The sequence below is a fragment of the Triturus cristatus genome, chromosome 12 (assembly GCF_964204655.1).
Source record: "Triturus cristatus chromosome 12, aTriCri1.1, whole genome shotgun sequence".
Classification (NCBI taxonomy): Eukaryota; Metazoa; Chordata; class Amphibia; order Caudata; family Salamandridae; genus Triturus; species Triturus cristatus.
This window is the reverse complement of record NC_140595.1, coordinates 35,921,737-35,938,721: the sequence shown is the minus strand read 5'-3', so window position 1 is coordinate 35,938,721 and position 16,985 is coordinate 35,921,737. Positions and strand designations below refer to the sequence as shown.

Genomic DNA, 16,985 nt, shown 5'->3' with positions numbered 1-16,985 from the left:
CTAAAATATGGTCAAGAAATCCCTGAAGACCTTGTTGTATTAAGTAAATGACGTATATGGGCTAACTGCCAATGTTATGTGGTTTAATGCAATATAAGTCTCTTGATTGGTTGAGTGAATTTGATCAGTTATCATGAGATTTTGGGAAAGTCACATTTCTTCTCATAGTTGAGATTAAAAAAAAATCCAGGAGTCAACATGCTGCTCAGACTTGGATCATGTAACAGGAAGAGCCTTCCATGATGAAAATAAAATAATGTCTCCAGCGTACAATGGCATTGAAAAAGGGCACACTTGATCATTCATTAAGAGAGTATTCTCCTAATGTATTGACTATTGATTATTATACATTCAATTCTGGTGAAGATAGTTACCTATGAGAAAATGAACTTTGTTAAAAAGTGCGGACTGAGGTATCCAACTATGGTTTAGACTTCCAAGGTACCCATATGAGATACATTTCATTGCAGTTTCCAGATGAGAACTATTTACAGAGTAATTTGTAGGTCTTGCGTGCAAAAGCGCATATGCTGCATGCACTCCCGCTTGCGAGGCCTATTATTCATAATAAAGGGCTTGGGGACCACCCATTGCTTACCATTCGTTGGCTTATTTGTCACTCTTCTTTGCTGCCTTCTAATTGGCCTGTTCATGTCAAGTGTCACTTCCTTTTCTTTCTGTGGAGCATGAACCAACTTAATTAGAGTCCGTCTGCTGATCGCACTGTGTTTGAGATACACATTTCAGGACACTTCTGTTTTGGGTTCTCATGTTTTCTCCATTTTATTCTGTTTTCAAATGCCACTCAAGCTAATCCACTCCACACTAGGCCATTCTACGGCACTCTATGCAACTCCCCTCTACACAATACAATTATACAACTCTCTGCTCTATACCACTTCTTTCTACGCCACTCTATTTCATACCATTCCTCTCCACTCTATGCCACTCCACATCACTATGCACCACCCCACTCAGCCACCCTACGTAACATCACTGTACGCCACTCCACTCTACTCTGTGCCAATCCAATCCATGGCACTCTACACTGCTGTACTCCACTATACGGCACTCCACGCCACTCCATGCCACTCTGATACTCCACAGCACTCCACGCCACTACACTACACCATGCCATTCTAATGTATCCCACTCTATTCTGTGCCACTCTACTCTATGCCACACCACTTCACACTATGCCACTCCACTCTACCCCACTCTACTTTACGCAACGCCACTCTATGGCACTCTACTCTACTCTACACCATTGAACTGTACGCCACTCTACTCTACGCCACTCTACTCTTCGCTACTGTACTGTTCGGCACTCCAATCCACTCTATGCTACTCTACGGCACTCTTTCTTCAGTGATGATGATCTCACCATGTCTTTGATAGGATGCCGCAGATAAGTGCCTTTTCCTGATTGGTCAGAAGAGCAGAGGCCCTTTCTGTGATCCCTTATGTACCCTGGTTTTCGTATCGTTTACGATAGTACTGATCCCCTTGTTCTTCCCCCGTAGGTGCTGGCGACGGACATGTCCAAACACATGAACCTGCTGGCAGATCTGAAGACCATGGTCGAAACCAAGAAAGTCACAAGCTTAGGAGTCCTGCTGCTCGATAACTATTCCGATCGAATACAGGTGCATATGAAAGACGCGGAGTATGTGTTGTAAAGTGCTGTTAAACTGTTGAGCAGGAAATGGGGGAGAATAATCAGAGATTTTCACTTGAAAGACCAGTAGGACAGGGGTGAATGTTAGTGTCACAACAACAGAGCCTGAATTGGGGCAGTGGTGGCAAACCGGTGTTAAAAGTGAGCTCCACAGAGGAATCATAGTCTCTTCCACCACCCTCACACCATGACGTAACCCTGTCCTCTGCTTTAAATCGAAGCAGCGCTCCTCCCCCCAGTTATTGCTCGGGCAATTAGGCATTTCAGTCTTATTAACCATTAGTTCTTAACTATGAACTGCAGTCACTGTCCCATTTCTGTCCCATTTCTGCTCACATGTGTCCAAGGAGCCATAATATCTGTGATATATGAAATGAAATGAAAAATTATATTTATATAGTGCGTAACTACCCGGAGGCCTCGCAGCGCTTCAACTGATTACTCTAGCGAGCTGCAGGGTAAATTAACACGCTTTTGTGATATATGATATATGATATATATGATCGCGTATTTAATATAGTCAAATGGAGCTGGGTGTAAGAGGACAGCTGCCAAAAATTGGTGAAAGTCCCATCCATCCAGGTGTCTCTACCTCATTGGAGCCCACGGAAGGACAGTGTTTCGAACGACAGAGCCGACGGCTGCTCCATTGACTGAAACGCCCTCTTTGATACCTAACCACAGGTGTGATGGCCCCAAAGGGGTCACCCCAATTGGGATCAACCTTCTAACTATTATATTTTCCTGTCCGCAACTGCCAGGCATGAAATGTTAGTACTGACCAGGGAAAAACAGTGATGTCTGCAAGCTGAGAGAAAACTGCAGAGGTTATCAATGTCATGGTATTTTTATCAATTAAAAAAAAGAGCAAATTGGGGGGTTATTTTTTTAGAAAACAAAAGAATTGAGACCAGGCTGCAACAACTAGGTAGACCAGCTGGCACTGTGTCCATCTACCGATACTGTCATAGGGTGGCATGAGCAGTTTTGAGGCCTTTGTCGAAAGTTTCCCAGCTTCACCCATTGTTCCAATCATGCACTATTTTCTTCTTTAAATGATTCTTTTTTAACTTCGATATTTCGACCATATGACGAAAATGCAGGTGCAGGCAGAAGATTTGGACACAAGGCTAGAAAATGGGTGCAAATGTATGAAAAAACGTTGACATTACTGTCAATGCTCACAGTTTAGAAGGTTCAAGTGTGTTGAATTGTCGTCTCTCCTTTAGCTTGCCACCTTCACTCTGGATTAAACACTAACTTTTCAGAGGTGTGTGAAGGGATTACTGATGAGCGATCATACGGCCATAACTTTCCAAGAGACCAACCCCACTCTGGTTGAATATCACACTCGGTTTTTTGAGGAAGCAGAGGATCACACTTTGCAAAGTGTTGTGCGACAACAACCAATAGAATAAATAGCTTGTAAGGGCAGTGGTCACTTCACACACCCGAATGAACCCTTCTAATGGTTTGATCCAGTGTTGTCAAGTGCAGTTTTCTTCTATGCCTCTGACCTTTGACACCCGGTCTCCTGTTTTAACCCAGGTGTTGCAGAATATGGTGCACTGTGCAGATCTCAGCAATCCCACAAAGCCCTTAGAGTTATACCGACAGTGGACGGATCGCATCATGGTCGAGTTCTTTCACCAGGGAGACTGCGAGCGGGAGAAGGGCATGGAGATCAGCCCCATGTGTGATAAGCACAACGCTTCGGTGGAAAAGTCACAGGTATGTCGAGGGACCTGTCCTCAGTATGAATGACAAATAGAGTGCAGAACACGTCATGGTAGGCAATGCACCTAATAAGTCATGCAGCGCCATGACCTCACGATGAGAACACTTCCGCCTAAAACGGCAGATACACCTTGGGCTTAATTCACAAAAGTAATGTGCACTCAACCTCAATTCAGATGTGCGAATGGCATGATTTACGAGCGTAAATTCAGGTTTGTAGTTTAAAAAGAAAGAATTTACACTCGAAAATCAATTTACTTCTGTTTAGTTTTACACCAGCATCATAAATCTCTACCCAAGGGACATATGTAAGAGTAAGTGAATGCCCACAAACTTGCAAGTTAGTTAGTACTCACAAACTTATGCAAGCAGTTTTTTCTTTGTAAATGCACCTTAAATTACGCGGAACTACTTCTAAGAATCTGGAACTCACGCACTTTCCTAGGAGTTCTGGAATCCTTTCTAAATTGCGAATTTGAAAAATTACACCACACGTAGTTGTAATCCTGCATTGCCAATACATTTTAAATGTATAGACTGTTACTACATCTAGCCCCCTTACCAAAGGGCTATACACCCAATTCACAAAAGACCTTTAGACTCCTAGACACAAGATGCATGTAAACATTTCATGATTTTTTATAAATGGGATGCGTACTTCGTTGATAAGACTGCGAGATGTAGGCTTCAAATGTGTACACTGCTGTACCTAGACAACCTTTCAAATTAAGCATGCATGGTTAGATGCCACACAGAAGTGAGTTGTCGCAGATTGTACCTGGATAAAGTTTGCAGGTCGCCTTGTGTGGAGAAAAACAATTCATGCCTGGAGATTGACTGACAACGTTTCATCCAATCGTCCAACATTTTTTTTGGAGGGGCGGTTATATAGTGCGAACTTGACTCGAAGGTATCAGAGCGCTTTGCATGAGCACCAGTTTCATTACAGACCCACACATTCATTTTTTTAGGCACAAGGAGATTAAGTGATTTGCACGGGATGTTGAGCATCCCTGTCGAGACTTGAACCCAGTTCCCCAGCCCTGAGGTCGACCGCTCTAGCCATTATGCCACATCCTCTCCTATGCAATGCAACGTAAGGCTGCAGATAGTGGGGTCAAACTCCATACGCAAGCAGAAATTGACGGAGCTTTTCAAATGTAGCAGGTAGATACTATCAAGTTATAGAGACAGGTAAAGCTACACGCAGATAAATATCACAATGGTGTCAGACTTAGGTTTGGAATAATAGGAGTTTATGCATGTGATTGATAGGTGCGCATTTTCGAAAAATGAGTAGATCAGAAATGGTCCAGGGAAATGTCATTGGTCATGCTGTGGAAATGTACCCAAAAGTGAACACACTGGTGCAGGGTCACCCTCTTGTCCAAGGGTCCGAAGACCAACAAAATAGAGATCGGCACTGGAGCTGAAGTAAAATAAATCAAGTTTATTAATCACTCATGAGTGGGACCACATCCACACAACACTCTCAAGTGCTGTAGGAGGTAGTACACTGAACTCACAAACCATCGTCTTTCATACTCTTTTTCTGCAATGTAAGCATGTGGACAAAAATGGAAGGAACAAGTTTAGAAATAGCTATCAGCAAACAAGGGCAGATCAATAACCACTTGGTCAGCAAATAGGGAGGGGGAGCAGGAATGCTTATGGCAGCAGTAAACAGTCAACAGATAACATCTAAGACCAGGTGCACTGGCAGCTACAAACCCCCAGCACGTACATTGCTGAGCCATGTGAAAGAGGTCAACTAAAATAGATGACACAACCAGAGTAAAAAGGCAAACAGCAGAGTACGAAAGAATTACGAAGGAACCTAAATGGACACCACAGTCAAAATGGCTGTAGCTTATGCTAAGTAAAATATTACACATTTCCACACACGACCCTTTTCGCATAAGCTAAGACATTTTCTTATTTTTTAAAAGGGGTATGATATACATCATGAATATCAACCGACATCATTTCACAAATTTCTCGTTCCATTGCTAAACAGGCATTTGCATTCTGGACATTCGTTTTAGATGGTAAACAAGTAGTACAAGTGAAAATACAGAGGGAACAGAGCATTGGCCCACATTGAATACATAAACAACAAGAGAAGATAATTACAATAATTATGAATAAGGTCATTAATACTTTCAAACCCCATACAGAAAATAAGTTCCAGAACCATCCAGTCCAAGTCCATGTTCTTGATGTATCTCAGTGGCTATTTTATGCATTTTAGAAACTGCATCATAAACAGAAGGGGTGTGGTCAGGGATGAACACGCTGCAACTACTCCCGATAATGCGACATGCTCCACCATGATCAGCAAAAATTACATCTAGCACCATTCTATTTTGTAAAGTCACAATTCTCATAATTTGGAGTTCCTCTGTAATATTTCCAAGAGCCATTGCTGTTTGATTGTTCACAGCCTCTACCACTCGGGTCAAGCGTTGTATTTTCCTGCTATTTAAAGCCGCACCAACAAAGAAAAAGAGTCCCAAATTAAAGTTAACATATTGTTGTAATACAGTGTCAGTTTGATCCACTTCATCATTATTTATAGTTCTTTTGAATCGGTTCAAGGAAATGTCATTAAACAATTTATGATCTTTATGATAAGATGCAGGTGCTAAGAACACAGGAGGAAGCAAGAAGGACACATAGCATATTCCAGACCATCTGATTGGTAGATGGTAGTAACCTATACTTCCACAATTGAAATAAGTGTTATGTGAAGATAAAAAACTGCTATTGTTCATTCCAGTGATATTCAATACTGTAGTACAGTCACTTTTTCCCACTGGGATACTGCCAAAACTGCTCACACAAAGATTTGCTCGGCCTCTAGTAACAGCGATAACAGGAGGCCCATTACCCTTGGCCGTTCGAGTGTTGGGGAAAACATAGCTTGTGGAGGAATCTCCTTTGCGATACTCCTCCATTTCCCATACAGTTCCTTTGGCTTGTGGGTCCCTTTCCTCATCAAGGTAACAAACCTTGTTTAGTTTTGCATTAAGTCCTCCTACATCAGCTAGAGTAATATTACTGATTTCAGAGGCCCACAACAGTGCGAACCAGGCTCTACAGGAGCCATTATGCGAGAATGGCAGAGGAATGAAAGGCGTTCCTCCTTTCTTCTGATGGGCTGGCATCATTCCACATACCCAGCAGTTGGTAGTTTTCTTAGCATTATGAGTTTGATGCAACATTTGTAGGAAAGTGTTATTGAGATATGACATTTGGTGCTTCTTTTCATGATAGGGAAGAGTGAAATAATAATGTTCGGTGGGGACAGGAATAGTAGCAGTCAGTAAGTTTCGAGCCGGAGTTACTTCCTCCACAACCCACATTATTACAGCAATGATAACAGCAGTCAAAGTTAGTCCAGTGATGAACATTGTGTATTTGCTACAGATTTTTACAGCATTCGATTTCTTCTCCTCAGGCATGTTCATCTCGTCGGCAAACAACAAAACAGATGATGCCCTAAGGTCCTGGGCGGGCGTTGGTATCTTCACTAACGTTGAGATGAGTAGTCACTAAAAGGCTATCCCCCTTTATAGTCAGTCTTTAACCACCCAGGACAGTGGCTCAAACAGTCTCTTTTTGCAATGAAATGTCTTTCTTCCTGGATCGAAGCAAATATCTAGATGCACCAGGGATCGTGTAGTACGGGAAGACTTCCTCAGGCCCTTCAGGTGATGCAGCTCATCCTTTCTCGGTGACCAGGATGTCACGGTGATCTGTCAATGCAGCAGGGCTCACGAGGGTGTGTGGAACCTTTCGACAATGGCTGGCATGGACCCAGTTCTTCCGGTTGGTCACTCGTACTGCAGTTCTGGTAGCAAGGAGAACCTGCTCTGGGTCACGCCACCGAGGTGACAAGGAACTTGTCCATTGAAATGATTTCGTCAGCACGAAATCGCCAGGCCGCAGATCGTGGCCCTCACCCTTGTCTGGAAGCTTTCCGCACCTGCTGATAAATAGAAGACAAGCTGTCAGTTAACTGGGGCAGATAGTCGCTCATCAATATGTGGGGAACATCATGTATAGGGCTAGGCTTAGGGACCCCCCCAAATATTCATGGGCCTTCCAAAGACAGTTTCATGCAGCGTAAGGCCAGATCGTGTATGTGGTATTGATCTGATAGAAAGCAAGGCTAGGGGCAGTGCATCAGGCCATTTCAAAGACGTGGAAGCCTGTATTTTAGCCAATTTCAATTTCAGGGTGGAGTTGTAACGCTCCATCAGGCCTGCTGATTGTGGGTGAAAAGCGGCCTGAAATTTCTGCTTAATCCTCAACCCTTTCATGACATATTCTACAACTTGCCCAATGAAATGAGGTCCGTTGACACTCCATAGGACCCGACAAATGCCGAATCAAGGAAAGAACTCCTTTAGGAGAACTTGTGCTGTTGTGAGAGCTGTATTATCCTTCGTAGCATACGCCTCCACCCATTTACTGAAGGCACAAACCACTACTAGGACATATTTTAGATTATTACAGCGCTCAAACTGAATGTGGTCCATTTGCAGGACCTCAAAAGGTGCAGTTGGTGTCGCAAACCCTCCTGTTGGAGTTTGCGTTCCCTTTCCAGGATTATACTGGCGACAGACCAGACAAGACTGGACTATCTTTTTAGCAGTGCCGGCAATATCGGGATGATCCCAAACTTGCATGAGTTGTTTTGCCATTGAGGATGCAGCAACATGTGCCGGCCCATGTGCCATGCGAATCAAGGGGTATAAGTAGGCCGTGGGTAGCTTCCATTTAGTCTTTATTCCTCCAGCAGCCTTCATCATCCAGTGTTCCCTCCTTAGACCATTGGTCTAGTTCGTCAGCGGAGGCAGATTGTTGCATGTCCAGCACCTCTTGCCTGGCATCATGCCAACGTTCAGCTTGTGACTTCACCACATACATAGATGTGGTACTTCGCTGCATTGCCATCTCATGGGCTGTGTGATCCGCAAAGGCGTTACCTGCTCCTACTTTATCAGTCACTTTCTTGTGTTAACTACACTTAACAATTGCCACTTTCTTAGGATAAGTTAGGGCCGAAAGAAAATTATGTACTAATTCTCCATGTACTATCTGTGTCCCATGTAAGGTAAGGAAACCCCTTTCTTTCCATAAGTGGCCAAAATTGTGTGCCACTCCGAATACGTACTGGCTGTCATTGAAAATATTGACAAGTAAGTCTGTACTAAGCTCACATGCTCGTTAGTGCAATCAGCTTGGCCGCTTGGGCCGACTTCTGTGGGATACGAGCTGTCTCAACTACTATCTGAAGTGTTGTAACAGCATAGGCAGCAGATGTAGTGCCATTGGGTAATTTTAAACATGAGCCATCAACCCATAACTCCCCATCAACACTAGAGAGAGGTTTATCTTGTAGGTCAACACAACCCTTTGTCGCTCTTCAGTGAGAAATATACAATCATGTAACTCTTGTGACTGAGGCTGAGTAACTGGAAATGGCAGTAGTGTAGCAGGGTTAAGTGTCAAACATCTTTTCAATGTGATATGAGGGACCAAAAGTGTCAATTCATATCCCGTCAAACGAGCACTAGCACTAGTCAAATGCTGTGTTTTCATTTGATTTAGTAAAGCATCAACTGAATGGGGTACTAACACAAGCAGTTTGTGTGACAAAACTATTCCCTCACTCTGACGTATAAATACAACCATTACTGCCACCGCTCAAAAACATCCAGGCAGCGCGCGAGCGACTGGGACAAGAACAGCTGAGAAATATGCACAAGGACATTGTTTATCACCGTGAATCTGTGTTAAGACTGAGAGGGCACAACATTCCCTCTCGTGTACGTAGAGTGTGAAAGGCTTAGTGTAGTCTGGAGTTCCTAATACTGGTGCAAAACAAAGAGCTTGGCGTAACTGTTGGAAGGCATTCTGACATTCAGTAGTCCATGTGAGGGGCATCGGAGTGTCTTTAGTCAAAAGGGGCGACAAAGGTTTAATAATGTGCGAGAAACTGGGGATTCACTGTCTACAAAAAGAAGTGAGGGCAATCAGTGCACAGACATCCTTCTGAGTACGAGGCACAGGAGTATCTAAAAAGGTCTGAAGGCAGTCTGGTGTGAGTGCACGTCCCTCCTTAGACAGTAGGTGACAGTGGCTCCTTCTCGTCTGATTTTAGAGATACGCTTTGGCCACCGGGTTTTCCTCGACCAACTACAAGTAAAGGCGCCGTAAAAAACCTTGGCATCTGGTTCGATGAAAACCTGAATTTTTCGACACAGGTGAAGAAGCTGGCTGGTACCTGCCTTGAGGAAGTTTCTTCCTCTTTTGCCAGCTAGTGCCAAAGAAACTATGGTCCGTGCCCTCATTTTATTCCGTTTGGAGTATGCCAGCCCAGGTTTTTTAGTTAAGAAATTGCAAGTTGTTCAAAACTCAGCGGCCAGGGTTCTTCTGGGCTTGCGATCAAGGCTTAGTGTTCGCACTCACCTGCGCTCCTTGCATTGGCTCCCAGTCGAATCCCGTCTGAAATACAAAATGTTATCCATTGCCCATCGGGCCCTTTATGGCCTGGGACCTATCTATCTGCAGAAGAGGTTTGCCTTTTACACACCAGGGAGACAGCTGCGTTTGTCTGCTCAGCTGTTGGTTCAGACCCCCAGGTTTAATCGCCAAAGACTTGGGGCAACTCCTTTGTGCGCAAAGCTGGCCTTGCCTGGAACTTTTTGCCCTTGGCTCTTCGGGCTACCCAGGACCCTCTTTTGTTTAAGAAAAAACTAAAAACACTGCTTTTTTAGTCTGGATTGGTGGGACACTTTCGAGTAGCCGTGCGCTGTACAAATTAAATATAACATAACATAAACAGGTAATCTGCTGTCTACAATATTGCAATTTCTTTCTAGAGACTTTGTGATTATGTGATGCAAGAAACGATAACAGTAACAATGTACCTTCTTCACATTGCTCAGGAGTGTCAGCAGCTAACAAAATGTCATCGATATACTGAATGAGTTCCACCCATTCTGGTACAGGAAAGGAATCAAGTTGTCTTTTCAAAGACTGGCTGTAAATACTGGTACTTTCTGTATAGCCCTGTGGAGCTCTACAGAACCGGAATGATCTCTTTTCCAACGTAAATCCAAAAAGATAATGGCTGTCTGGGTGAATGGGTATTGAGAAGAACGCGTTCTTTAAGTCGATCACCGAAAATGTAGTGGCAGAGGGAGGGACCATAGTGAAAAGGGTTGTGATATCAGAAACTACCAGGTATCGGGGCACTACAATTTTATTGACCTCCCGCAAATCAATAATGAATCTATAAATTCTAGTGTCAGTGTCTTTTTTCAAAATAGGAAGAATACCTGCTAGTGCTTCTTCACCCTCTCTGGATATTTTGTATTGGGGCAGACGAGGCAATGAAACACCTCCCTTTACTTGGATATGCACAGGTGGAATAACCATTTGACCTACATCAGTATCTGATCTAGCCCACAAAGTACAAGGTAGGGACGCCAGAGCGGCATCTTCATTGATAAGACAGGATGTCTCAACCATTGGATAATTGTCATTTAAAATAACACGCACACCTTCCGGAGAACAACATATTGTAGCACGAAAATATTTAAGCATATCGATATCCACAATGTTGTCTGGCGTTTTAGGGGAAAGCAAAAATGGACATGCTGCAGTGAATTTGTCAAGTTCGAATTCAAGTGGCTGAGAAAGCGGGCTAGGTGTAGGTGTTCCATCGAATCCTATCGATGTTATCATTGTGCCGGACAGGGGAGCCCTAGGAACCAATTTTTTAGACAGAGCACTATGGGTAGCCCCTGTGTCAACCAGAAACCGATCAGTAGATCCCAAGACATTTGCATCAACATAAGGACCCATTTGATCTACTGGCACCTAAACCGGTCCCTTACCCCATCCTAGGCATCTCTATGCGTAATCGGAATATGCAAGTGCATCAGCAGAATAATCAGACATTTGGTATTGATTTCATCTATTAAAAGTATTAGAGTAATTTGGTCATTGTTCAACCGCCACAAACCTGGGACTAGCTCCTGTACCTCCCCTGTTTCCTGAATTCCCTGGGCGTCCTCTCATACTTCTCCTTCCTCGCTGGTACTGCTGACCTTGCAAACGAGGGCATTCAGAACGTCAATGCCCAGTCTCTTTACAATAGGCACACTGATCAGGAGACAAATTTGCTCGAGGAAGAGGAAGCTCCAGGTGTATACATTGCACGTCCGCCTCTTCCACCTCCCCTAACAGTGGACCATATACTTGAGCCAACATAACTTTTGTCTTTAATTCTTTAACCTTCTTATCCTCCCTGCCTTTCGCTTCCTGTTCCTGTCGCTCATAATATTGGGCCATGGTCAAAAGGGAAACTGGGGAAGACGTGGTCCAAGAACTCTTGCTAGCCTTTAAGCGACTAGCTATTTCCGGTAACATATTAGTGACAAATTTGTCGACAGACAAATGTTTACCCATATCATCGGCCAATGACTGGCCACTAAAATCATGGAATGTCTCCTCAAATCTTGAAAAGAAATCAGAAACGGACTCATTATTTTTCCGTTTACAGGACGCTAACGTAGTCCAATCTATCTTCTTAGGGATATGAGAGTTTTCAACTTAGTCACAATAGCTTTAGGAATATCTAATATCTCCTTCTGAGGTTTCTACGCAGGCGCTCTTTCCGCATTTTTCTTCTTCTGAATGTTCCCAGGTATCACCAAATGCCACAGTGTCATCTATTTTACGTATTGTTCTCCACATATCAGGGGGCAAAATAAGCCCAAAGAACATATCAATATCTGGCAAGGTCATAGTGCAGGAGCTGATGGCTCCTTCCACATCCTCATAAAAGGTGGCAGGATTTCTTCGGGGATCAGGCAAAGCAGTTTTAAGAGCCATAACATCGGCTCTACTCCAAGGAGTATAAACCTGATTATACATAAAATATCCCTTTGCATCATCCGAAGTTTTATCATAGTTTGTTCCCGCACCCTTCAGAGGAACATACAGGAGTGCAGCTTCACGCATTGGTTTCATAACAACTTCACTACTATTGGGTTTTTTCACATCTACCGAAGCACCTACTTTGTTTGCCTGAGATTGAACTGCTTCTGCAACTTTATTTTTCCTAGCTAATTCTTGCTCCTTTCGTAAACGCAATGTTTCGTTTCGTAATTAGACCACTCGTCTAATCATATCAGGTAGGTTCGAAAAAAGGAAAGTCCCATCTTCTAACTGTTTATAATTAGTACTTATATCATCTGGCTCTGTTTCATTAGAAATATGCCGCCAACCATATAGTACCTCCCAAGTGAACTTTTCTACAAAATAAATTGCTCTATATCTTTCCATTGTTGAACCATAGCTACGAGGATCAATGCACCGTTATTCCGACGAGCTTCCTCTCTAGCAGCGGTTTTTAAGGTATCTTTTTCTGCCTTAGTCAAAGTAGAGCGAGTCTGCCACCCACCTTGCTTATCTTTATCCTCTGAGGAAGAAAGCTCCTCGTCAGAAGCTTCATCCTCAGGGGCACTTGGAGTAGGGAATTTATATGGGGTGGGGGTCGATCTAACAAAATAGAATCATCTCGAGGCTTATTAAGTATCGGATAAATAGGGCGTCCAATAGGGTACTGGCCATTTACCTCTAATCGACGTTCTCTATCTTCCTTTTCTATTCTTTCCTTCATTTCTTTGTCTTTTAATTCCACCGATTTTTGATATATCGTTTTTCGCTGCTCTTTCTCTGCTATGGCTTCCGCTCTCGTCGCTCTCTCCCACACTTCTTTATCTCACATACGTACACAATCAAACATATCCTGTCTACTTTTTCTTTTAAATAAACACTGTTCTACATATTGAACCTTTTTAGAATCAAATGACCCATTCACTGGCCATTGTAAATCCGACTCTTTCTTTGTGTATTTGTTCCGTAATGAATCATACATTATGAGAGAAATACCGTATTTGATGTACATCTCCCTGTTTGGGGTCCCTTCTGCAGGAGCCGGCTGACTTTGCTCCAAAGCTTTCTCGGTACCACAAGAGCAGCAACACCACTTACGGAGTGTGCTGAGAACAGGCATGTTTTTTTTTTCAAATATATGTAAAATATTACTACTCCAAACAAATATTCCAAAAGGAGAAAAATCTCCACATTATCTGCCTTCAGTCTTTGCAAAGATTTTATACCAAATCCAAACCAAAGACCAAACCAAAAAAAATCAAGAGTGCCGCTTCAGCGGCCTTACCAAACAGAAGTTTCTAACTCCCACCTGCCAATCTCTGGTCGACCTAATGGTCACTTCAGAATACACCAAAGAAAACCCCAGTCGAGACCGGCCACCACCTGGAGGGTCAAATCGGGAAAACCGGAAAAGTCACGTCGGCCTGCAAAGACAAAGGTCTCCTCATGCAGTGCGCATCCTCAGTAATATTTCGATCCTCCATCAAGACCACTCCTTCGGACGGCCGTGTCTCCGATGGGGCCCCATGTGTTGAAATGTACCCAAAAGGGAGCACACGGGTGCAGGGTCACCCTCTTGTCCACGGGTCCAAAGACCAACGAAATAGAGATCGGCACTGGAGCTAAAGTAAAATAAATCAAGTTTATTAATCACTCACCACGTCCACACAACACTCTCAAGTGCTGTAGGAGGTAGTACACTGAACTCACAAACCATCGTCTTTTATACTCCTTTTCTGCAATGTAAGCATGTGGACAAAAATGGAAGGAACAAGTTTAGAAATAGCTATCAGCAAACCAAGGCAGACGAATAACCACTTGGTCAGCAAATAGGGAGGGGGAGCAGGAATGCTTATGGCAGCAGTAAACAGTCAACAGATAACATCTAAGACCAGGTGCACTGGCAGCTACAAACCCCCCAGCACGTACATTGCTGAGCCATGTGAAAGAGGTCAACTAAAATAGATGACACAAGCAGAGTGAAAAGGCAAACAGCAGAGTACGAAAGAATTACGAAGGAAAGGAAATGGACACCACAGTCAAAATGGCTGTAGTTTATGCTAAGTAAAATATTACACGTTTCCACAACGCCACTCGGTGTTCGACCACAGTATTGGGTTTTAAATATCGTCCCGACAAATATTGTATACAGAATTTAGACTGCCACAAAATCATGACGTTAAGTCTGTGTAGTTATGTGTACAGTTACTATTCTTAATTCATCATCTACTATTCTTAATTCACCATCTACTATTCTTAATCCAACATATACTACTCTTAATTCAACATCTACTACTCTTAATTCAACACCTACTATTCTTAATCCAACATCTACTATTCTTAATCCAACATCTACTACTCTTAATTCAACATCTACTACTTTTAATTCAACATCTACTATTCTTAATTCAACATCTACTATTCTTAATTCCGCATCACATCAGGCGTGGAATGTAGAATAGTAAATGTATGCTTATCGATATAGACTTCACTTCACAATATTCATATCATCAGGTAGGTAGATGTGGAATTATTTATGTTAAACTGTGTATACTTACCTTCTCTGTATCGCAGCAGTCAAAATTCTGCATATGACATTATGGCATAATTATATTTTTACTCGATATTGTGACAAACATCTTCCCAAGGTAGAGTCTAGTGTAACTGTGCATCATGGGTACACATTACTCCTATGCAGCGGGTTTGCCGTCTACTCAGTCAGTAATAAGAGATTTTTTGCAGCGGATGCACAGATATTGTTCATACATAAGATCTGATGGTGGTCCTTCTACGCCACAAATATTGGCCATATATAAAGTTGGATGGACTGTTTACGTGGGAAAGAGCCGGCAGACAAGGCGTGTGACTATGCACACACAAGGTTGTGGCACTATGCGGTCAGCGATCCTTTATCTGTAGAGCCTGCAAAGGTTCTACACAAAAAGGTGTTTGTCTTTGTCTAGTGAATTCATGATGTTTTATGAAAGAAGTAGAAATGATTCATAACTGATGTAAGGTGCAGACTGGGGTCTCTTCATACGGGGGTTGGACTCAGAGTGACTTCAGCAATGCATATGCGTGTACTGACACGGCTTCCTACTGAGAGATTCTTAGAACACACGCATGAGTGTCCATGAACCCAGCAATGAGTGATGAGCAAGCACTAAAACTGCATGCAGGTATCAAACGGAATCCTGGCTTATATGGAAATTGACTGCACAAAGAAAAGGTACGACTGACCATAGTGAAGCACTACAGGTATATGCAGGAATCGCATTAGATGTCTTTCAGATGTACAATGGTAATTTTGATGCACAGGGAGCACACAATTGTGCATGTCTCTAAGCCAGGATTCAGCCACATCTCTCATCTGCAATGTATGGATACAAATCCATAAGTTGACCACAAGAGGGTTCTAAGAAAGGAGAACGCTGCTGTGAGAAGGTGTAGGAGCCACCCAAGCTTTGTGTGGATGAGTAGATGTGTTCTTTGATGTCTCAGATATTTAGCCGTAGACACTTCCGCCACCCCGATCACAATATCACCTTGTGTGTAACCACCAACCTTCTGTTGTCTTTTTTGCAGGTTGGATTCATCGACTACATTGTACACCCTCTGTGGGAGACGTGGGCGGATCTGGTGCACCCCGATGCCCAGGACATTTTGGACACTTTGGAAGATAATCGCGAATGGTACCAGAACATGATCCAACAGAGCCCATCGCCGCCCCCTGAGGATCAAGATCCAGAGAGGGCCTCCGGTGGGGACAAGTTTCAGTTCGAGCTCACGCTGGAAGAGGAAGGCGAGTCCGACACCGAGCACGAAGAGACCGAGAGCCCACTGGAAGAGGACACTAGCGGGAGCGATTCCAAGACACTGGCCACGGATGACTCCGAATCGGCTGAGATCCACGGCAGCGACGAAGGAGTTGACCAGCTCTCGCCCATTGGGGTGTGTCGGAGCGTGTCTCAGAAATCGTTACTGGACTATGTGGCCGAGGGGCAGAATAGCCCCCCTAAGCTATCGATGGTGAAGCAAAAACAAGCTTTAAACTTTACCAACAGAAAATCTGTTGAGAGGACGCTATCGCAAACGGACACAAGTACCTCCCGGGTACAGACAGACCTCCCCCGAAAGGAGAGCTCAGGGGAGAAGGCACTCAGCCTCGACCAGGAGGGCAACGTCACATTTCTTCCACTCGGAACGTAACATCAATTGAAACAAAACCTCACAACGACTTTGTCACTTTTAACCACGCACTTGGCTGATTGCTTTAGAATCTTTTATAAAAAAAAAACACAAATAAAGAAAAAGAGAAGGAGTGTATCTATTTAAAACCACCACTGTCACCAAGAAATGTGGTATAATATTTAATATGGGTCTTTTTATTTTAATTTGCGTATTTGTTTTGTTATTTCCATTTTTTTCTGCAAAAAAATGCTTTCATTCAGGATTACACAAAATCCCTGAAATGAATCTAAATAGAGCGTCCCAAAATGGGAAAAAATTGTATGTATTATTTATTTTATTTAAAGTATTTCTATAGCACAGAGCAAACAACAGTGTCAACTGAGAAGTGAATGTTTATTCC

At 43.2% G+C, this 16,985-nt stretch overlaps 1 protein-coding gene across 9 annotated transcripts in view; it reads left to right on the top strand.

Moving 5' to 3' along the window:
* PDE4C (phosphodiesterase 4C) overlaps nucleotides 1-16,734 on the top strand; it is an 895,999-nt gene extending 879,265 nt beyond the window's left edge. For all 9 annotated transcript variants that reach the window (XM_085638143.1, XM_085638146.1, XM_085638144.1 and 6 more), the window contains 3 exons: nucleotides 1,524-1,646; nucleotides 3,227-3,409; nucleotides 15,980-16,734. In XM_085638143.1, the coding sequence (XP_085494269.1) occupies nucleotides 1,524-1,646; nucleotides 3,227-3,409; nucleotides 15,980-16,603 (930 nt within the window). In that variant the 3' untranslated portion in view covers nucleotides 16,604-16,734. The remainder of the gene's footprint in view (nucleotides 1-1,523; nucleotides 1,647-3,226; nucleotides 3,410-15,979) is intronic.
* Nucleotides 16,735-16,985: the final 251 nt, after the last annotated feature.